The sequence below is a fragment of the Pocillopora damicornis genome, chromosome 4 (genome assembly GCF_964200805.1).
Source record: "Pocillopora damicornis chromosome 4, jaPocDami1.2, whole genome shotgun sequence".
Lineage (NCBI taxonomy): Eukaryota > Metazoa > Cnidaria > Anthozoa > Scleractinia > Pocilloporidae > Pocillopora > Pocillopora damicornis.
This window is the reverse complement of record NC_142673.1, coordinates 22,725,209-22,743,917: the sequence shown is the minus strand read 5'-3', so window position 1 is coordinate 22,743,917 and position 18,709 is coordinate 22,725,209. Positions and strand designations below refer to the sequence as shown.

Genomic DNA, 18,709 nt, shown 5'->3' with positions numbered 1-18,709 from the left:
TTTGGAACCGATTTGCCAATTAAAATTTCAAAAAAAAGTTTTTAATTGAAGAACGTGAATCTGCATAAGTTGAAGGTTATATTGCACGTGAATAGATTCACGCAAGAAAGCTGAAGAGGAGGTCAATTATAGAAACCCACTGTAGTGGTTCGTGTTGGTCTAGTAAACATGCTAGAAGAACAACTTGAAGCCATTGTTTTATAAGTGCATCGAACCAATCAGATGACAGAAATGAAGTAGTCTATTTGTATGCGAATATATGACGCACTTGAGAAAATTAAGGAGGTTCATAACATATAATCATAAGAGCTTTTTACTGCGAAGCATTTATTCATAAGCTGCTCAGTCTCCGATGAATATTGTCTACTTGTGATACATTAGCGCTCTTCTGACGATTTCGAAATTCAAAATGTCTCACGGCGGTCATTCGCACGGTGGGGACGGAATGCACGGCGGTGAACGTCCAATGCTGACAACACACGCGTCTACCGCAGCCATGGATCATCACGGAGGAAGCTCAAACCACGGTGATCATAGCGGGGAAATGGCCGGGCATGTGGTAAGGAGTTATCAACGGCTAGCTTTTACTTCATATTGTTAAACTACTTTCTTAAAAATTTTCTCAAACAATTTCAATTTGATAAGCCAGGCTCTCCGAGAAAGAGCCTTACTGAAAGTAATGAGGCCACTGCTATGTTTGCGCTTTTCATATAATGTCTAAATTGCTATATAATACGGAGATTCTCGGTTTCGTGAGCACTGAAGAGAAAATAGACTTCACGCGGTTGAAGGAACTATTTCAAAGAGGGTTATCACAGTTTCATCACAAGATCTAAATAGCAGTTACTTTATTCCGGCTGCTCCTTTCGGACTTATTCCGGAACGCACAATCACAAGTTAGTTTCATGCGTAATTTCTTTACTTCATTTCTATTGGGAATATTTCCACACGCTAGCATGGACATAATAAAGTGATCGTTACCTCTGCGACCACTTCTTTCATTTCTAAGTTAGAGGTTTGTCTTTAACCGACCCTTGTTGAAGTCCTGCTGCTCTGAAATGGCGCATAAAAAAAGCTTCCTACTTCTCTGAAAGTACAAATACCAGAAAAGCAGTTGTGACACGAAAAGAGAGGTCGAACTCAGGAAAGTTTAGTATGCGAGAAAGAGGAAGCGTATATCAAAATCGGGGTAAAAAATAAACCTCTCGTATCAAGTATGGCTGTTTTATATTATTATTTTTGTGCACGCTTATATAGAACAAAGTTGTTTGGTTAGCTGCCATACTTCAGTTTTTGTTTGAAGGGTTTTTTGTTCTTGTTTAATAGCCCATTCCTCCGTTTACAGTGTTTTAAGTTATTACTAATGACTTGATAACCTTGCAGTAGAAAACATTCTTTTTTTGAAATAGATCAAGGAAAGGATCCTCAAATCAATCCATTTTGTTTAACAATGTTTATGTTTTCTGACAAGAGAATTTCGAAAGTTAACAAGGCCACTCGTTTGCCAAAGTATTTTGTCGAAAACAATATGCGAGTGAAGACCTCGTTGGTCTACAAAGGCGAAAAGATAATTAAGACGTAAAAGCCAATATGAATGCCTTTCGTGTAAATTGTAAATGAACAAATTACATTTAATCAGAACAAGATCAGGCTTGTTAAAAAACAGAGACTTGAATGACCTATTCGACGCAAAGTGTGAAGACACAAACCATTGTTTCTGAGGGTTTGTGAGAGAGGTACGTTGATAATTGCAGCGCGATTCTGACATAGCTAATCTACAAAGATTTTAATTCCAAATATTGGTGATTGTTTGTTTGTTAAAAATATATATCGCCCACGAAACCGGAACAACGCAATATATTTTTAAAAATAGGCACGTACTTGCGATAGAAACTTTGTTTTGTTTGTGGCGGTCATCTGGTCAGTCTGATACGTGCTTCAATGGATGACCTAGCTCGGTTAAACAATTCCCCCGGGGCATCGATATTTAAATTAGTTACGCATTCAATAACTGAGCAGTTACACCTTTTGCTGTTCATTTACGCAAAATGTACATTCATTTACGTCAACAGTTGAAACTATACGGCAAATATACATTCATTAGCACTTCAATGAAATTCATGAACGCGAACGAACTTTCAATAACGCTATTTGCATATTTATTAACATTCAATAGCATCAACGGATGAACAATTGCACCTTTGGACAATAAAACATAACAAATATACTTTCAATCTCGCGTAATGATTGATAAATAACACCAATAGAAAATCAATTGCATAGTATGACAATCAATTGCGTATTAGAGACATTCAATAATACAATTTGCATAGAGACGTACATTCAATTGCACCTTCATACAATCGTTTATTCAAAATGGTCAATCATTAACGTGAACTGACAAACATTGGTGTTTTTCGAATAAACAATAGGATGAAAAAAATATTCATTAGTGTCATTCATCGTAGTTACATGTATTTTATAATACTGAACAAAAATACAAGAGTATGTACATTATCATTTAAATTTTATGTTCCTTTTTGCGCAATATTTTGCTGAAGCAGATATAAAATGAAGAACATTTTACATGTTCAGTACACAGTACGCTGTATGAACAAGTGGACAGAAATAACCGGAGAAAATCATGCCACCAAGAAACAGAATCCTACTTGAACAGCGTCAAAGAATTATTCAAGCCTTCGAAGATGTGAATGAAGATTATTTGACGGTTGCCGCTACTATCGGAGTGAACCGTTCAACTGCAAGAAGTATCGTTGCACGATACTTGCGAGAAGGAAGGATCGCGGAGAGACCACGAGGAGGAGCAAATCATGTTCGAGTAGATGATGAAATGAGGAATTGCCTGAATGACATTTTGAACGAAAATTGCCTGCTGACACTAGCACAGATAAATCAAGAATTGAGACAGCGTCTTCCAAGAAAACCAACAATCCATGACCGTACAGTAGCAAGAACACTTGAAGGTATGTTGTATCGTGTGAAATTGGCAAGGCCACTCCCAGTTGAACGAAACCGCCCTGATGTCCTGCAAAAAAGAGTCGACTATGCCAACTGGTTCATGCGCCATGCTGTAGTGAATCATAGTATTTTCGTAGACGAGCGTGGGTACAATATTTGGACGGCAAGAAGTCACGGACGAGCAAGGATGGGAGAGAGGGCATATCGACAAGTATGTGGTCAGCGAGGGAGAAATGTTAATGTAGCACTGGCAATTTCACCCACCAATGGACTCGTTTCTCGGTGGAATGAATGGACAAAGATTTAATGATTTCCTGTCACAGACAAGGCTAAATCTCGACCCAAATGAACATGTGATTTCATTTATGACGGTGCACCAGCCCACAACAATCCTGCCATTCCTGGTCCTAATTCTGAGCTTAAAAAGCTACCACCATACAGCCCGTTTCTTAACATTGTAGAGCAAGAAATAAGTGCCTTAAAAGCAGCCATAAAAGCGGACATAAGCCGTCCAGAGCAGCAAGAACAGATGAACAACAGAGCACAGGCAAGACGACAAGGAACCGCGTTAGGCAACTTCCGCACTCAATTGCTACTTCAGGCCCTGCAAAGAAACATAGGCACCATCACGGCTGCTAAATGTGGACAGTGGTACAGATTTATGCAAACGTACATTCCAAGATGTTTAAATAATGAAGAAATTGAAGGATAATTACAAAACATTACATTACAGTACACTGTAATCGAACAATTTTGAAATTTCTTTTTCCCTAGTTGATTGTTATTACTACACACATGTTTGTCAGTTCACGTTAACGATTGACCATATCGAATAAACGATTTTATGAAGGTGCAATTGAATGTACGTCTCTATGCAAATTGTATTATTGAATGTCTCTAATACGCAATTGATTGTCATACTATGCAATTGATTTTCTATTGGTGTTAATGACTGATCAACCATTACGCGAGATTGAAAGTATATTTGTTCTGTTTGATTGTTCAAAGGTGCAATTGTTCATCCGTTGATGCTATTGAATGTTAATACATATGGAAAAAGCGTTATTGAAAGTTCGTTCGCGTTCATGAGTTTCATGGAAGTGCTAATGAATGTATATTTGCCGTATAGTTTCAACTGTTGACGTAAATAAATGTAGATTTTGCGTAAATGAACAGCAAAAGGTGTATTATGTAGGAAGCAAGAATGAGCAGAAGCGCAAAAATCTTCCGTTATTACGAACATAATCAACCAGTTTAATTAGAATGGTTCTGTTCTCTTTAGTTGTTTTGTTTGAAATGCACCATGGAGCTGCACTGGAAATATGGAAAAGTTGTTAGAGGTGTATATCAAGGTGCTTTCCCAGCTCGATACTTGGCAAGTCGGTTCTTATTCAGAACTATGAAATTCCAAAAAACTTCCTAATTTCTCCCTGCTCTGTTTGTTTCCTTTTCTTGTTTGTTTGTTTTCCGAGGGTACTTTGGTGTGACTTACTATTTACAAAACTGATATTGGCGACCGTAAAAAAAAAGCATTTTTTTTCTTTTTGTTTTCCCACTTCTAGACAGGAACGCAATCTGTCGGACACTTTGTGGTGTATAAAGCTTCACTCTTTTCCTGTCTTGGTTTCCTCTCGAACCGATCACACCAAAGTGTTGAGTCAGATCCACTCAGTTTTGACACACAAAACGTTTTTTTCCGTCACTCTACAAACACTTGATCACTAAGGCATCACAGTGTTGAGAGGGCTTGAAATTGGGAGGCTGGACAAGACATTTTGAGCTATAGTTATTTATACATGCTCAGCTGAACTATACACCCATTTCGATTGGTTATTACTCATGATCTACCAAAGGACAGTCCCATAGATGACGTCAGCATTAAAAACCTTTTGCTTTTTCATCATATAAAACAAATAGATTTCATGTTAATGCCGAGCGTCTGTTAAGTAATAGATAAAAGTAGTCGAAATGTGGTAAGAACACCAGTGGCCCACTTGGCTGAACTTCACGTACCACTGTTTTGTTCTCACCACATTTTGACGCCATCTGTGATCTGGACCGATGTTTATTTTCTGTTCACCCCAATCTTGTTTCTTATATTCCCTCTCCCTATGACAAAGGTCAATCAAGCCACGAAAACAAGTCACATATTTCAATTCCAACGTCCACTCTGGTAGACAGTTGGCATTTAATTGTCTTAGAATATTTCAAGCATAAGTTTTGCTTCCATTTTAAGATGATGTTCCATCTCAGGAGAGACCTCAGTGTCTTGTTTGAACATTGGGAAATCACTTCAACGAAAGGTAAGTATATTGATAAGCAATGAAACGATTGTGAAAGTGATAAATCTACGATAGAGTTTCTAGGTCGATATCACTCTTAATACACCAACAACATGATCTCGGTGCAAACGGGATGATATATACTTCAGATTATTCCAATGTTCCTAAGCTTCCGAGTTAAAATGAAAGCTTGAATAAAACTTAAGAAATACTTGAGGGAATTGCTGCGTAAAGTAGAAAAACGAATGTGAAGACATCAAATTCTCTACTGGATCCTAAGATAAGCATGTTCAAGTTCTGTTAATGTTATATTTCCACTCGTCACTGATGGCATATGCGCTCAACTCATGAACAAAAAGCTTTATTTTGGTGGCCTTATAACTGAAATCCACAAAAGCAAAAGAGGGTAGTTGTACATTACGCAGGCCTTCGTTCTAACAAGGCGATGGACCAGTGCTTACACTCCCCATTTCTTTCCCTTCCCAATTACAGTGTTGATTGGCTCATGTGTTGCAGTATTGTTCTTGGCTGTACTCTATGAAGGCCTAAAAATCTTCAGAACAAGGCTGATGCATACACATAGCAGAGATGCGAGGGAAAGCAGTCGTGGAAAAGACATCACATACTGTGGGAAAACTCGACGGGGTTGCAGGTGAGACGGTGATTTGCTGGTGTGAATTTGTATTTTGTGCCGATTGGATTTTCATCACAAGGTTGGGGGAGGGGGGAATAAAGAATGCACCATAATACTAAATTTTCTGTCGTTATTAGACAGAACATGTGCACATGCCATAATTTGGTGCAAACCATAATGCACGTCTTGCAAGTAGTGCTGGGATACCTCCTCATGCTGGTAGTTATGACGTTTCAAGTGTACCTTGGGGTTGCTGTCATAGTCGGAGCAGGCCTGGGCTACTTTCTGTTCGCAGGATTCGCTCCTGAGAACAATCCCAAGGAAACAGAGTCTTCTGCTAATTCCGGACATGGGAGTCCCGCCATGGTGGTAAAAGTGACCAATTTAGACGAGATAAGGAGTCAACAGTCTATGGAAAACCTAAGTTTTAATAATTTGGCCATTAAAAATAGGGCGTTTGATGGCGGAAATATTGAAGGTGAAAAGTAATTTTTTGACAAAGTCTGAGAATAGTCAGAATTTGTGCTTTGGAAATTCATTAAACTGAGAAGACCTTGATAGTATATAAATTTTTAATTACTCAGACATACAGAATTAATATAATTATTTTTCAGAAACAAGAAAAGCCGGAATAGACTCATGTTCTGTATGTGTAACATAATATCATTAAATTGGAAAAAAAGGTCGACAACAGCTTGCTCAATAAATCAAAACAGAGCTTTATTTTGTATAATTTCGAAGTAAAATAACTTATTAATTGACATCCGTATATCATTTTCTTGATCTGCAAGTATTAACAGTTGCCGGGTTACAAACTTAAGTGACCATAGCTAGATCATTAAGAGTATTTAGTTATAAATTGTTCCTCTCCCACTCCACATGCCTCACCGGACGGAGTTAGTTCGTCCTATGACTTTCCATAAAACTTCAGTCAGAGGGTGCTGTTCTGGTAGGTTGATTTAACACCAAATTCTTTTGAATAATTAACAAGATAATTGTGTAGTGGTTACAAGGGAGAATTATCTTTACCACGGAAATGAAAGGATTCCTTTTTGTGTGTCCATCGCAGGGAAGTATGCATTAATAATTTTTTCAACTATGAATGAAATCCTGACGTCTGCAAATTCACATGGCTTTGAATTAGAATTTTCATCAGTTTTCCCCTTTTGACTTGGTTCCTCTTTTAGAGAAATGCTTAAAACAGTATTTGGGTAGTATTTGGAATTTCAACCCGCAGTCAAGCTATCGTGCAACTCAACTGTTCGACGACTCTGGCGGATGCCCTGATTTGGTTAAAACGGCGACTCCACATCCCCCATTTCTACGTAAACTGACTTAACTTGCGTGTAATATTCAATGGTGTCTTCACCCAGTTCGCGACCCACGCCAGACTTCTTGTATCCACCAAAAGGAACCTCGACCGGTGTTAAATTGTAATTATTGATCCAACAGGATCCTGCTTGAAGATTAGCAATAACACGATGAGCTCGATTGAGATCTCTGCAAAAAGATATGAAGGATTTCGTTTGAGAGCACATGCAAAGTTTCGTGTCCACGTAATTTTACATGCAAAGTTTTGAATGGTTGCTCTGGAACGGGATGAAATCTGGCATTTCGTTTCTCTCTCTCGGTAGTCCGTTTTGAGCTTAATCAGTAATTTAAGTTTATAGGCATAGAGTAAACATTGATAAATTAAGGCGATGTAGATGGCCCGTGTGGCTGGAAGATTTGTGGGAGTTTAACCCCTGTACTCCCAGAAAGGATTAACATGAAACGTCTCCCTATAATGTCAAGACATTAACCAATAAACAGGTAATGAGAATATTCAAACTTATCCGGTAGAAGCTGCTATCTTGATTTAGCAACAAGTTCTCATAACTAATTTACAAGGGAATGTTGAACAACTGGAGGGGAGAGTTGACAATCAGATCTTAGGAGTTAAAGGGTTGATGCGCCATCACTACAAAAGCGACCAGAAATTCTATTAGGGGAATGGAGAAAGGAAAATTTGTATCTCCCCTGGATGCTTCACAGTTGGTTTTCGCTGCTCCACCGCCTCCATTTTAATAGAACCATAAAACCATCTGCTACACAAGTTGATTTATAAGAAGTGAGGAAAGGGTGTGGGAGTAACTCTTTGCCAATTAGCCGTTGGCTGGCGCTACGACGATGGCATTTCCTCATCCACAAGGAAGTTTCGAGGAGGTCTCGAGCAAAGTGAGCTGGCGCGAGTGTTACAAGGGGTCTAGCACTAATAATGAGGGGCCCTCAACGTAAGCTTTGCTTTGTTGCTAAGCGCTGGTACAGCTGGTAAAAAAAAAATGAAGGTTATAGACGTAGACTCTGACACAGGAGCCACACATATAACCACTGAGGTTACGAAATGAGAATGAATGGGTCCTCAACCCCACTGATCAAATGACTAACTACTTCCCCATTGTATCGTCTCTCAGACACAACCCCTCAAATGCACTCTTACTTTGTAAAAACTCCTGCAGCCAAACCAAAGTCAGTGTTGTTTGCTCTCTTAACAGCTTCTTCTTCAGTGTCAAATGGCAGCACTGTCATAACAGGACCAAATATCTCCTCCTTAATAACTGTCATCTCGTCTGAACAGTCAGTCATCACACAGGGTGACATGTAAAACCCATTGGCCAATCTGGGTTCCTCCAGTTTAAGGCGTTCACCTCCACAGAGAATTTTGGCACCCTAAAAATTGACAATGCTTTATTTTTAGTTTCCGTGTCTTAAAGACCTGTCATAGCTTACAAAGTAAATAGACTTCTACACTGAGAATCCAGAATTTCTTCCTCACTTTGCCAATTAGCCATAGCTTTGGCGAGCATTTCATTTGCTATTGGAAATATTATAGTATACCAGAGGAATTATTTAGAAGTTTCTCTCTTTTCCAAAGTCTTTTAAAATCAATGTACACTAAGCTATTCATAAGATGGTCTCACCTCTTTCTTTCCTAATTCCACATAATCAAGAACTTTGTGAAGATGTTCCTCAGAGATCAATGCTCCCATCTGAGTGTCAGGGTTCATGGGGTCACCCACTCTGATTTTTTTAGTGCGCTCCACAACTCGGCTCAGAAATTCATCCATAATGCTCCTTTCAACAAATACCCGAGTTCCATTGGAACAAACCTGTTGAAACAAACAAATACACTAGTAATACATACATAAGTAACTACACAAAAATTCTTAAAATAATTCCTTACTAGACAGTGCTTTGAGAATTGTGTGGTATATCAAAATATACCATTTACATTATATTGCAAACAGATGCACCTTGCAGACTCCTATTGCCTCATGAACTAATAACAGAACACTAGTTGTGTTCATGAAAAATAGTATTTTTGTAAAAATAATGAAACAATTGAAAAAATTCAGTTTTATACCTCTCCTTGTGTAAGGAAGTTAGCCATCATTGCTCCCTTAACAGCATTTTCAAGGTCAGAGTCAGCAAAGACGAGAAGGGGAGACTTGCCTCCCAGCTCAAGAGTGACATGTTTGACACCAGCTGATGCATCTGCCATGATCTGCAGAAAAAGTACAAATACATGTAGAGTGTAGATACAATACAAACAAAAACCATATGAAATCAGACCTAGAAATGGGTTTACTCAAAGAGAATAATCAGGTGGGAGGTGCAAGGGGGGCTTTTTCAAGTACATACCATGTTCAAGACCTCTGGTGGATAAAATCCCAACAAACATTGTGTATTACACAGTATCACTCTCAGGAATCACATTTTACCACACTGTCCTTGACATAAACACATTTTTTGCCCCATTGTGCTTCATGAAACCTCACAAAAAGACCTAGTCAAACCTTAAATACTTTATTAGACCTACAAGAAGTTGAAAAACTCTTGAAAAAAGCCTCTAAAGCTTATTTTCTGCACCTTAGAAATAATGTTCAAAGAAAAGGGATTGGTGAGTCTCCATCAAAACCTATCAACCTAGAAATTATGGCAAACATTTTCAACCAGCTAAGAAAAGAAAATCCCACTCAATTTCAACCCATACTATAAAAGGACATATAAATTGACTGTTTCCTATATTTGATTACTCATCTGTTAGCTATTTCTTTCACAAAGATTACCTTTTGTCCAGTGGGTACAGATCCAGTAAAGGAAATTTTTGCAACATCAGGATGTGATGTTAGCAAATGGCCTGTCACTCCTTCTCCCTGAATAACATTTAAACCACCATTAGGAAGCCCTGCATCAGTGAAAATCTCAGCAATAAGAACAGCAGTCTGGGGTGTGAATGGGGATGGCTTGAACACAATTGTGTTTCCACAAGCTAGGGCAGGAGTAGATTTCCAAACACAGATTTGGAATGGGTAATTCCAAGCACCAATTCCTGAAAATGCAAGAGACAGTAGATGTTAGTTTATAAACACCTAACTCGTAAAACTAAGGATTCTTTGTAATTTAACACATGTACAGTATTGTGAAAAAACAATAGTATAATCATTAGCTTTAAAGAGACTCTGGTCTATAAGGATCAGGTTCAAGCCCTGCTGGAGTCATTTAACCTGTTGTGTTCTGAGGTGAGATAGATGTTGCACTGACACCCACCACTGTGGTGTATAAATAACTACACAGCCAAGTGAATCCACAACAAATCTTGGTGGCTGTGATGATGAATATCATTGTCGATAGGAGTGCAGATCATGCTAAACCACTGTCAATTGGCTTTTTACCACAAAATTGACAATGACCAAAATTTGTTGGGGACTCCCTTGGCTGCACCTCGTGAGTCCACAACATTTTGACCATTGTGATGATGATCATCGTTGTTGATTAGAGTACAGACCATACTAAACCACTGTCACTTTGTTTTTTTACCATAAAATCAACCTTCAATAAAAACATTTTTTCATTGCATGACACATTGAAGTGAGCTGTGTTGTCTGTACTCTTCTTGACAATGGAAAATTGGCCAATCAGATCATGGCATTACTGTCAATTGTAATAAAATACATGGGGGATTACTGGGGGTTACTGATCACTAAGGGATTCTTGAGGAATTAATTATCATAGACTAGCATCTGATTTAGGTGCAGTTTATGTAGAAACTTATCAATTCATTATTTTCATGTTAAGGTAAACAGGGATAAGCTGACAGTAACTTGCTCATTAAGCTCTTATAATTCCTGTACTGGAAGTACTTTTGAAAGGTATCATATCGAGAAAAATTACATTTATCAAACAAATAAAGGTACCAAAAGCTTTAACATAAAATCTGGATATCTTTCTAAAACATCCATGGCTAGGCTTCCCAAATGGTTGCATTTTTGAGTAAATGAAAAGGCTATAATTCATATGCTACAATATTTGGTTACAACATATCATTGTTGCATTACAAATATCTTAGGCCAAAAGTCCACACCATGATCATACTAAATATTACTGAGCAAGACAACTACTTATCTTGTTTTCAACCAAATTATTCAGTTTTCTGTGCATCACTTACCTCCTACCACTCCTAGAGGTTCTCGCCTTGTGTAAGAAAAAGATCCATTAGGAAGCTGAATGTGCTTGCCACTAATGGTTGGAGCGAGACCAGCATAATAATCTGTGACATCTGCACAACCTTCAATATCCCACACTGCTTCATGAAATGGCTTTCCTATTTAATCAAAATTAAGAAGTAACCCACCAGGGTCCAGTTGTTCAGAGGGGGAATAGCACTGTCCAACAGATAAATCATGATATAGTGGATAAGTGTTTGCAAAAACATACTGGAAATAAATATGAAAGCTATCTTTGCAGTAATGAACACTACCTAAGCAGAAGTGATTCAGGTCTGTGCAGGATTTGAACCCTGACCTCTGCAATACCAGTACTATGGTCTACCAACTGAGCTAACAAGTCAACTGAGAGCTGGTCATTATGTTGGTTCAAAATAAACCCCTGAAGTGATGACTAAATGACTGTGAGTATGGTGCTGGGTTATCCACCAGAAAGTGATTTACCCAGCTGATAGCATTATCCACCCTTTGAACCACCAGGGCCAGCATTACAAAACCCAGTTGAGCGACAAGAATAATGTGGGTGGTACCATGCTGGGAGACTATAGGTTACCATGCTGATCAGCCATTGACTGCCAATAAGTATGTGATCTTCAAGTTTGTGATCACAACCACTAATAACAGCCATTTTTGATTACATGTCAAGAGTACTTCAGAATTGCTTTGGTTTTGCTATACTTTGCTATCTGATTGGTGCAGCAAAGCTTTGCCACATATTCAACTAATCAGCTTCAAAATTAAAACAAAAAGCAAAAATCGTGATGAAATTCAACAGAGTATTATAACACAAGAGGGCTTACTTATCTGAGGTAATATTGATTCCAAGAGTAAAAATTTTTGAGTAATGGTGGAACAAAAATGAGATGTTAGACAGGTGTGGCAAATAAGCTCACATGTAGGCCTACTAACCACTGAAGAAAAGAGAGGTTTTGTTGTGGGTGGAGGGAGTAATCATTGTGTCCACTAAAACTATCAAGACTGACCCATATTCCTGAGGGCGAATATTGTGAAATAAATAACCTCCAAAAAAACCCGAAAACAGGAGTTTGTAACTAAATATTAACCGATTCAATCATCCTACCGGTGTCCATGACCTCAACTGTGGCTAAGTCTTTGACTCTACTCCGGATAATTTTGGCCGCTTCACGTAAGATTTTCCCCCTCTCCATCCCTGACATTTTGGACCATGAACTGAAAGCCTCTTTCGCTGAGCTCACTGCACGATCTACTTCCTGTTTTCCTGAACCTTGTGTCTGACAGATAATTTTCCCAGTAGCTGGCTCAGTGACATAGATATCGCCTTCTTCTTCCTCGCTAACTGGATTGATCCGATGCCCATTGATGTAATTCAGCGGCTGGCAAGGTTGCCCAACATTGCTCGATAGATTACGGAGAGAGCATAGGAAAAGATAACGTCCATTTCGCAGAAGAGGAGTTCGAGAAACTTGTAATATCATGCCTTTTTCGCAAAATGTACGTTCTTCGATCCAAGTTATTCAGAAGTACAGCGATCTTTCGATGTAACGTTGTACGAACTGACTAGAAATTTGCTAAGCCACGAGAACTAGTGCAAGTCCCTCGCGAGGATGGTCTTATCTCCGTCACGAAAGCACGTCACGCTTAGTCACGCTCATATCAAAGATCATCAAACACTGGGGTCCTCAGGAGCCCACTAATGGGCTCCTGGGTCCTAAACTATAAAACCAGTTGAATGTTTAACGATGAAGTGGAAAAATCTGTCAAAACTTGAGAAAAAAGATAATGAGCCCAAAATTATCATATAATGCAACCTACCGTGACCAGCACTTTCGCGAGAGGTCACTTTTAGCGACTGCCTTGCTTTTATGTTTTTTCGCTCCTGTAACTACACATCCAAAAAGAAAATAAAAAGACAGTTGACATCGTTAAGATTGAAGTTAAAAATTCTCTGGAACACGTACGGAAAGGAGGAAACAAAAGGAAATACCATTTTCCTTCTACAAATCTAGGTAAGACACCAACTGCTAATCTCTCTTGATGACTCCGAGTAAGAAGAAAAATTGACGGAAGTCCTACCAGCTTAAGTCAATTAGTACTATTACCTATTTTTTAGTTGCCAGTAGATTTCTGGGCCGCCATACTTTCATTTGTTAGATAAATAGAGGGTAACCGCTTTTACGTTGACTTGTGAGAGATTATTCAGCGTTAATTGATTTCCGGTTGATTTTTTGCGATAAGTGACAGATGATTGAACAATAGGGTCATATTATATATTTAAATTAAGAGAGACCAGAGCGTGGGACAGAGAACGGTGAGAGAGAGCGGGAGATTAAGTTGATTTTATAAAATAAAACGTGAAGTTTCGGAACATAGCAGATTCTTTAGTCTCATTTCCGACAGACTTATGATGCCTCATTGGGCTTATAGGACCTTATAGCCGTATAGCACTTTCCCCTTAAGACCCAACCTCGTTTCCAGGGCAAGGAAAGCCCTGGAACTGAGTTTGCTTAGATAACACTAATAATTTTAATTCCTTCAGGTACTTTGTTTTAAGGGTAAAAAGAAAGTTTTTTACAAGTTCTTTTGACGAACGTTCAAGAATTGTTTGATTAAGTTGACCTCATCAAAATTTATACGCTTTTTCTCGTTTTGGATTTGGTGGTGCTACGTAAATTGTAACCAATGAGGGAACTGTTAGCTGTTCATCAAGGGAAGGGTTACTAAACCATCATGAAAGTTTGAAATCCGATTTAGGCAAAGACGTCAGTGTATATCAAAGAACAGGCTTCAATTTTTCTCAAAACATTGGAGATATGAATTTTGTGAAATTAGATCCAGATAAACAGTAGTAATTAGCCCGCGTTATTCAATCATTTATGTTGATAGTTTGGAACAAACATTTCGCAGAGCTTGTTCAACCTGTAAGAAAACACTAAGCTACTATAGTCTTTTTCGTGTCACTTTTTATCCAGTTTCTGTCAAAATATGAAGAAAACTGTTCTTCATCCGTACGAACTTGGCGAGGGAGAATGAAACAGATACAACACCGTCATTCTGGGAGAAGAAGACGTTCCATGAAATGTCATCAAACAGTTCACACTATTCGCCTCGTTTTAAAGTCAAATATAGGTTACTTCACACGAACAACAGCTTAGCCGTCGCTCAATAAGAATCGATGAATAATCTGACACATTTTTTGGAGAGCCGCTAACTCCTTTTCTAGCTTCTTAGCAGCAGTGGAAAGGTTCTTGCCTTTTGCGTAAAATTTGGAGAAAAGGAGGTCTTGTTGTGGAATAATGAAGGATGGAAAGGCTTTATCTTCACAGATACACTTGTGTATTCTCCCGTAAATTCTTCGGATCCATTCGGTTAGACTGCTCCTGTCATCCAGGCCATGCTTCTCTAACTCATAAAACAAGGCCATCTTGAGCCAAAATGAGCAAATTAAAGATTGAGCTTTGAAATTTGCTTCATCATAAAAATATTCTTGGCTGTCTATTAATGCTGGACAAACATCCCGAATAGCCTTCGCTGTGATGTAAGCATCCTTGACGACTTCAGGAAGCTTGTCAAATAACTTGCTTTCCATGAGTGAAAAAGATATTCTTACTTCATTGCCATAAATACCATGCTCAAAGCGCGGAATGGTCATCGCAAAAAGGCACTGTTTTGGAATGTCTTCTAGCACGGAACTTTGTGGAATTGCACCCCTGGGCCAAAACACCCCGGCATCTATTACTGGCACGAGGTCGACTGAATATAACATATTCTTGTACACTGGGCCATTCCAGCAGAGTTCAATGATGATTGATGGCTTTGGACGGACGATGCCTGTATCGGAGCTGGGAAGAACGAAGTTTGAGCAAATCCTGCAGCAACTCCACAGGCTGGAATCAAACATCACCAACCTTACAGTTTCCTCGAACTTTGATCTGACCAAATATGGCACGAGATTTCCGTCAGCGTCAAAAAATTCGTCGATATTCGCATTGTCGCTACTTCTTTTCAGACGTACAAAGCCAGGAGAGCATGAATCATCGTCGACCACCTCAAAAGAGGAGCTGAATTCTTCAAGACTGCACATAAAGTCGAACTCATCAGGTAGGCCAGTTTTGGTTTGCTCTCGAACACTACCAGACATTATCACTGTTGAACGGAAACGCTGATCACGGTCTGCGACTCTCCGAAGAATCTCCACTATCAGGTTTTCTGTTTCTTTGCATATCTGGACCACCTCAGCATCTTGAAGCGCTACTTTACCGATCCTTGGTGTATGAAGAATATGGGACAAGTATTCTTCCATATTTCTCACAGGATTGATTTGCACTTCTGCTGCATCAATTGAAATAGATTCTTCTCTCTTCCTAAATGGTAGATGGGGGTTAGCCTCACCTTCCTCGAGGGCAAAGAAGGCGCATAGTCTACATGAACTATCTGGCAATCTTCTCTCGTGCTGAGAAGTCGAACTTCTTTCGTAATTCCTAAGTGACTCCACCATTTCTTGATTGAGAGCCGAAAGTGCACAACTCATGGGACTTTCATCCAGACAGTTTCTTAAAGTGACATCGGCTGTCGCAAGTGAGACTTCCAAATACATGATCACGGCAGTGTTATTTGAGAATTCTGCATAATGCAGTGGCGTTGACATAAAATCGTCACGATCATTGACGTTCCAAGGCACTTCCAAACCTCCGAGCTGCAGTCCTCTGTTCGCGAAAACCATATGCGCCACTGTCACCCCTTGTTTTCGAGCGCTGTTCCAATCGATCTCCTGCACCACTTTCTCATTTTCGCAAATGCAGTCCCAGGGCAACTGAAATCCCGTCGTATGACTTTGTTGACATGTTGCAGTGACTTGAACAGCTGTAAACCCTTCCGCGTCTTTTGCATTCACGTCTCCTCCGAGTATTATTAACTGCTCCAGCATTTCTGTCCATCTATGAACATCAGCCTCATAACTTACATAATGTACAGGAGTGCGAAGCATTTTGTCAACAGAATTCAAAGATGCTCCATGCTTGAGTAGGACCTCCACGGATGATGCAACCTCAACTTTTGACGTTAAGGAGCTGCAGTTATGTAGCATCAGTACATGTAAAGGTGTCATTCCTTGATCGTCTGATATCGCAGGATCTGCACCATACTCCAACAGAAGTACCAAGGTAACCAAGAGCGCATTCTCGCTGCGGAGTTGAGACGTTTTCTTGGAACAAGCCATCATCAAAGGTGTCTGATGTTTTTTGTTCAGGGTATTAACAATGACACCAAGCTTCAACAGGACTTCAGCTATTTCGTAAGCGCGATATGAGCTGCAGATGTGCAATCCGTTTTCGCCCTTTGAATTGGTGTGATGAACATCTGCGCCATGTTCAATCAAAATGTTTATTTTTGGCAGATTTTCTGCATATTCTTCTTCATCTATACACCCGTAGGCCATGCCACAAGCATACAAGAAAGGCGTGTCACCAAAGTTGTCTTCAGCATTAACTCGTGCACCAGATTGCAAGAGTACTTTCACTGCCTCAGGGGAAGCATTTGATATGCAAGCATGTTGTAAAGGTGTCTTACCTAAAATGCTGCGGTGATTTACCTCAGCACCGGCGTTAAGAAGCATTTTTGCAGCCTCCTCAGATCGGCAATAATATAAAGGCGACTTACCCTCCTTGTCAAGAGCATTTACATCGTTTCCCATACTTATGAGATATTCAGTCACATCTGGTCTGTTCTGAGCCGATGCCACATGAAGTAGGGTCCACTTGTCGTACCTGACAATGGCGTTAACTTCGATATCTTGGCAGACCTTTGTTATATTTTCCAGTGGTTCACGAAACAATTTAGCTATTTCTCGATAGGAATATTTCTCCATATCTGTCTGCGTCTTTCACTTCTGAATATACCGTTGTAGTACCTCAATTATCATTTATCACCGACGACTATCCGTCAATCGATCGATATACTTCCATGAAAGGTCGCAACGTAATGTCTGGTTGCCTACGAAAGTTAGGTCAGCATTAAGTTATGGATATACTAGGACGCTGTACAATTAAGTTTCACAAGAATAAATTCCAGGATGAAAGTGAAATAACATACGTAGACGCAAAATATCTTAACCTGGAAGGCAAAATATGGCTTCGCTCTAACAACTTCCGGCTTCTTAAAGCGAAAGAGACTAACGTCATAAATGCCGATCTATAAGTTCCAAGCCCTTTTCGGCTTTCAGCATCCCAACGAGGCGAGACAAAGGACGTCTTCCGGTTCATCCGGTTCATAACTCAAGGTCGAGTCGGTACCAGGCCTGAGTCGGTACAGTGGAACCTCGATTTAACGAAATGCTAAGGGACTGGGGAAATTGGTTCCCTATATCGAGGGTTTGTTCTATCGAAATTTGCGGAGAAACAACCAAAATGTTCGTTAAATCGAGGGATGGTTAATTGTTTTTTTCGTTTTTTGTGGTGTGACGTCGCACTACCCAGCGTTTTGGGATCGGAACGATTACTGTAAATAGCGTTTGTGCTTTAATGTCTACATGACGCCGTACAGGTCTGTACATAGCTACAGCACCCTGTTTTTAAAGCAAGGAGCACAAATTTCGGAGCAACTGCAGAATACCCTGCCACTTTGGTCCACCTCATTTACATGTGTCGGGAGACTTTGAAGATCGAGGCATGACACAATAAACGTTATTCTTATTCAGCGACATGTAAATGAGTGGCAGGGTATTCTGTGACGTAGTCGTGGGTTTCATGATAATCACAAATCTCGTTGTTTTGTCATTGCGTTACTGGCTATCTTAGAATTTTCCTACTATACTGACGCAAATGTAGTAGCCATTAAGTCATTACGTTACTGGCTTTAATTTTTTATGGTCGGTAATAATATATACCATCCGACAAACTTAGTGGCTTCAAGAAATGCTCGTATGTATAGACGAACAAAATTACGAATGTCGCCGTTATCTCAATACCGTCGGTATTTATAATGAGCTGTTACCTGTGAAGTTCTTCAGATTGAAGGCTGTTGATTCTTGTTGGTCGGTTTCGCGTTTGTCTTTTGTCACGTGTTGACATTTGTTCGTTATATTGGGGTATAATATGCGTTTGGGCTTTCGGATTGTTTGTTTTAGCGAGGATTTCGTTAAATCGAGGTTCGTTTTATCGACGTTTTCCCATACATTTTATTGTAACTTTGGTCGGGCTGATCAGCATCGTTCGTTATACCGAGGACTCCGTTATCAAGAGGTTCGTTAAATCGAGGTTCCACTGTAGTTTGATCTGTTTTCTGATCTGGGT

General features: G+C 39.5%; 3 protein-coding genes and 1 pseudogene across 4 annotated transcripts; 2 read left to right on the top strand and 2 right to left on the bottom strand.

Annotated features, from left to right (window-relative positions):
* The first annotated feature begins 166 nt into the window (after positions 1-166).
* Positions 167-6,656, top strand: LOC113684368 (protein SLC31A2). The gene is made up of 4 exons (XM_027201726.2): positions 167-559; positions 5,216-5,282; positions 5,754-5,913; positions 6,033-6,656. The coding sequence occupies exons 1-4, from the start codon at positions 410-412 to the stop codon at positions 6,382-6,384; spliced, it is 729 nt and encodes a 242-aa protein (XP_027057527.2). The 5' UTR covers positions 167-409; the 3' UTR covers positions 6,385-6,656.
* On the top strand, positions 3,105-3,901 carry LOC149047278 (uncharacterized; annotated as a pseudogene).
* Positions 6,591-13,190, bottom strand: LOC113684365 (4-trimethylaminobutyraldehyde dehydrogenase). The gene is made up of 7 exons (XM_027201719.2): positions 12,523-13,190; positions 11,384-11,539; positions 10,005-10,267; positions 9,299-9,439; positions 8,856-9,044; positions 8,375-8,604; positions 6,591-7,395 (listed from the first exon to the last, which is right to left on the bottom strand). Exons 1-7 carry the CDS (start codon positions 12,896-12,898, stop codon positions 7,188-7,190), a joined length of 1,563 nt encoding a protein of 520 aa, XP_027057520.2. The 5' UTR covers positions 12,899-13,190; the 3' UTR covers positions 6,591-7,187.
* Positions 13,191-13,922: 732 nt separating this feature from the next.
* Positions 13,923-17,591, bottom strand: LOC113684364 (uncharacterized). Of its 2 annotated transcripts, none has more exons than XM_027201718.2 (2): positions 17,532-17,591; positions 13,923-17,411 (listed from the first exon to the last, which is right to left on the bottom strand). In XM_027201718.2, the coding sequence occupies exon 2, from the start codon at positions 17,284-17,286 to the stop codon at positions 14,572-14,574; it is 2,715 nt and encodes a 904-aa protein (XP_027057519.2). In that variant the 5' UTR covers positions 17,287-17,411; positions 17,532-17,591; the 3' UTR covers positions 13,923-14,571. The 2 variants fall into 2 exon arrangements, with proteins under 2 accessions (XP_027057519.2, XP_089060655.1); XM_089204529.1 differs by having other exon boundaries at positions 17,511-17,574.
* Between the last annotated feature and the right edge of the window lie 1,118 nt (positions 17,592-18,709).

Bases quoted from the DNA above. Each gene is read 5' to 3' on its own strand.
- LOC113684368 (XM_027201726.2), top strand. From the start codon at position 410: ATGTCTCACGGCGGTCATTCGCACGGTGGGGACGGAATGCACGGCGGT. The intron at 560-5,215 runs GTAAGGAGTTAT...TTCCATTTTAAG, and splicing joins GGGAAATGGCCGGGCATGTG to ATGATGTTCCATCTCAGGAG. The intron at 5,914-6,032 runs GTGAGACGGTGA...TGTCGTTATTAG, and splicing joins AAAACTCGACGGGGTTGCAG to ACAGAACATGTGCACATGCC.
- LOC113684365 (XM_027201719.2), bottom strand. From the start codon at position 12,898: ATGATATTACAAGTTTCTCGAACTCCTCTTCTGCGAAATGGACGTTAT. The intron at 9,045-9,298 runs GTATAAAACTGA...TTGTTTCAACAG, and splicing joins ACTTCCTTACACAAGGAGAG to GTTTGTTCCAATGGAACTCG. The intron at 7,396-8,374 runs GTAAGAGTGCAT...ATCTTTTTGCAG, and splicing joins GCTGCAGGAGTTTTTACAAA to AGATCTCAATCGAGCTCATC.
- LOC113684364 (XM_027201718.2), bottom strand. From the start codon at position 17,286: ATGGAGAAATATTCCTATCGAGAAATAGCTAAATTGTTTCGTGAACCA.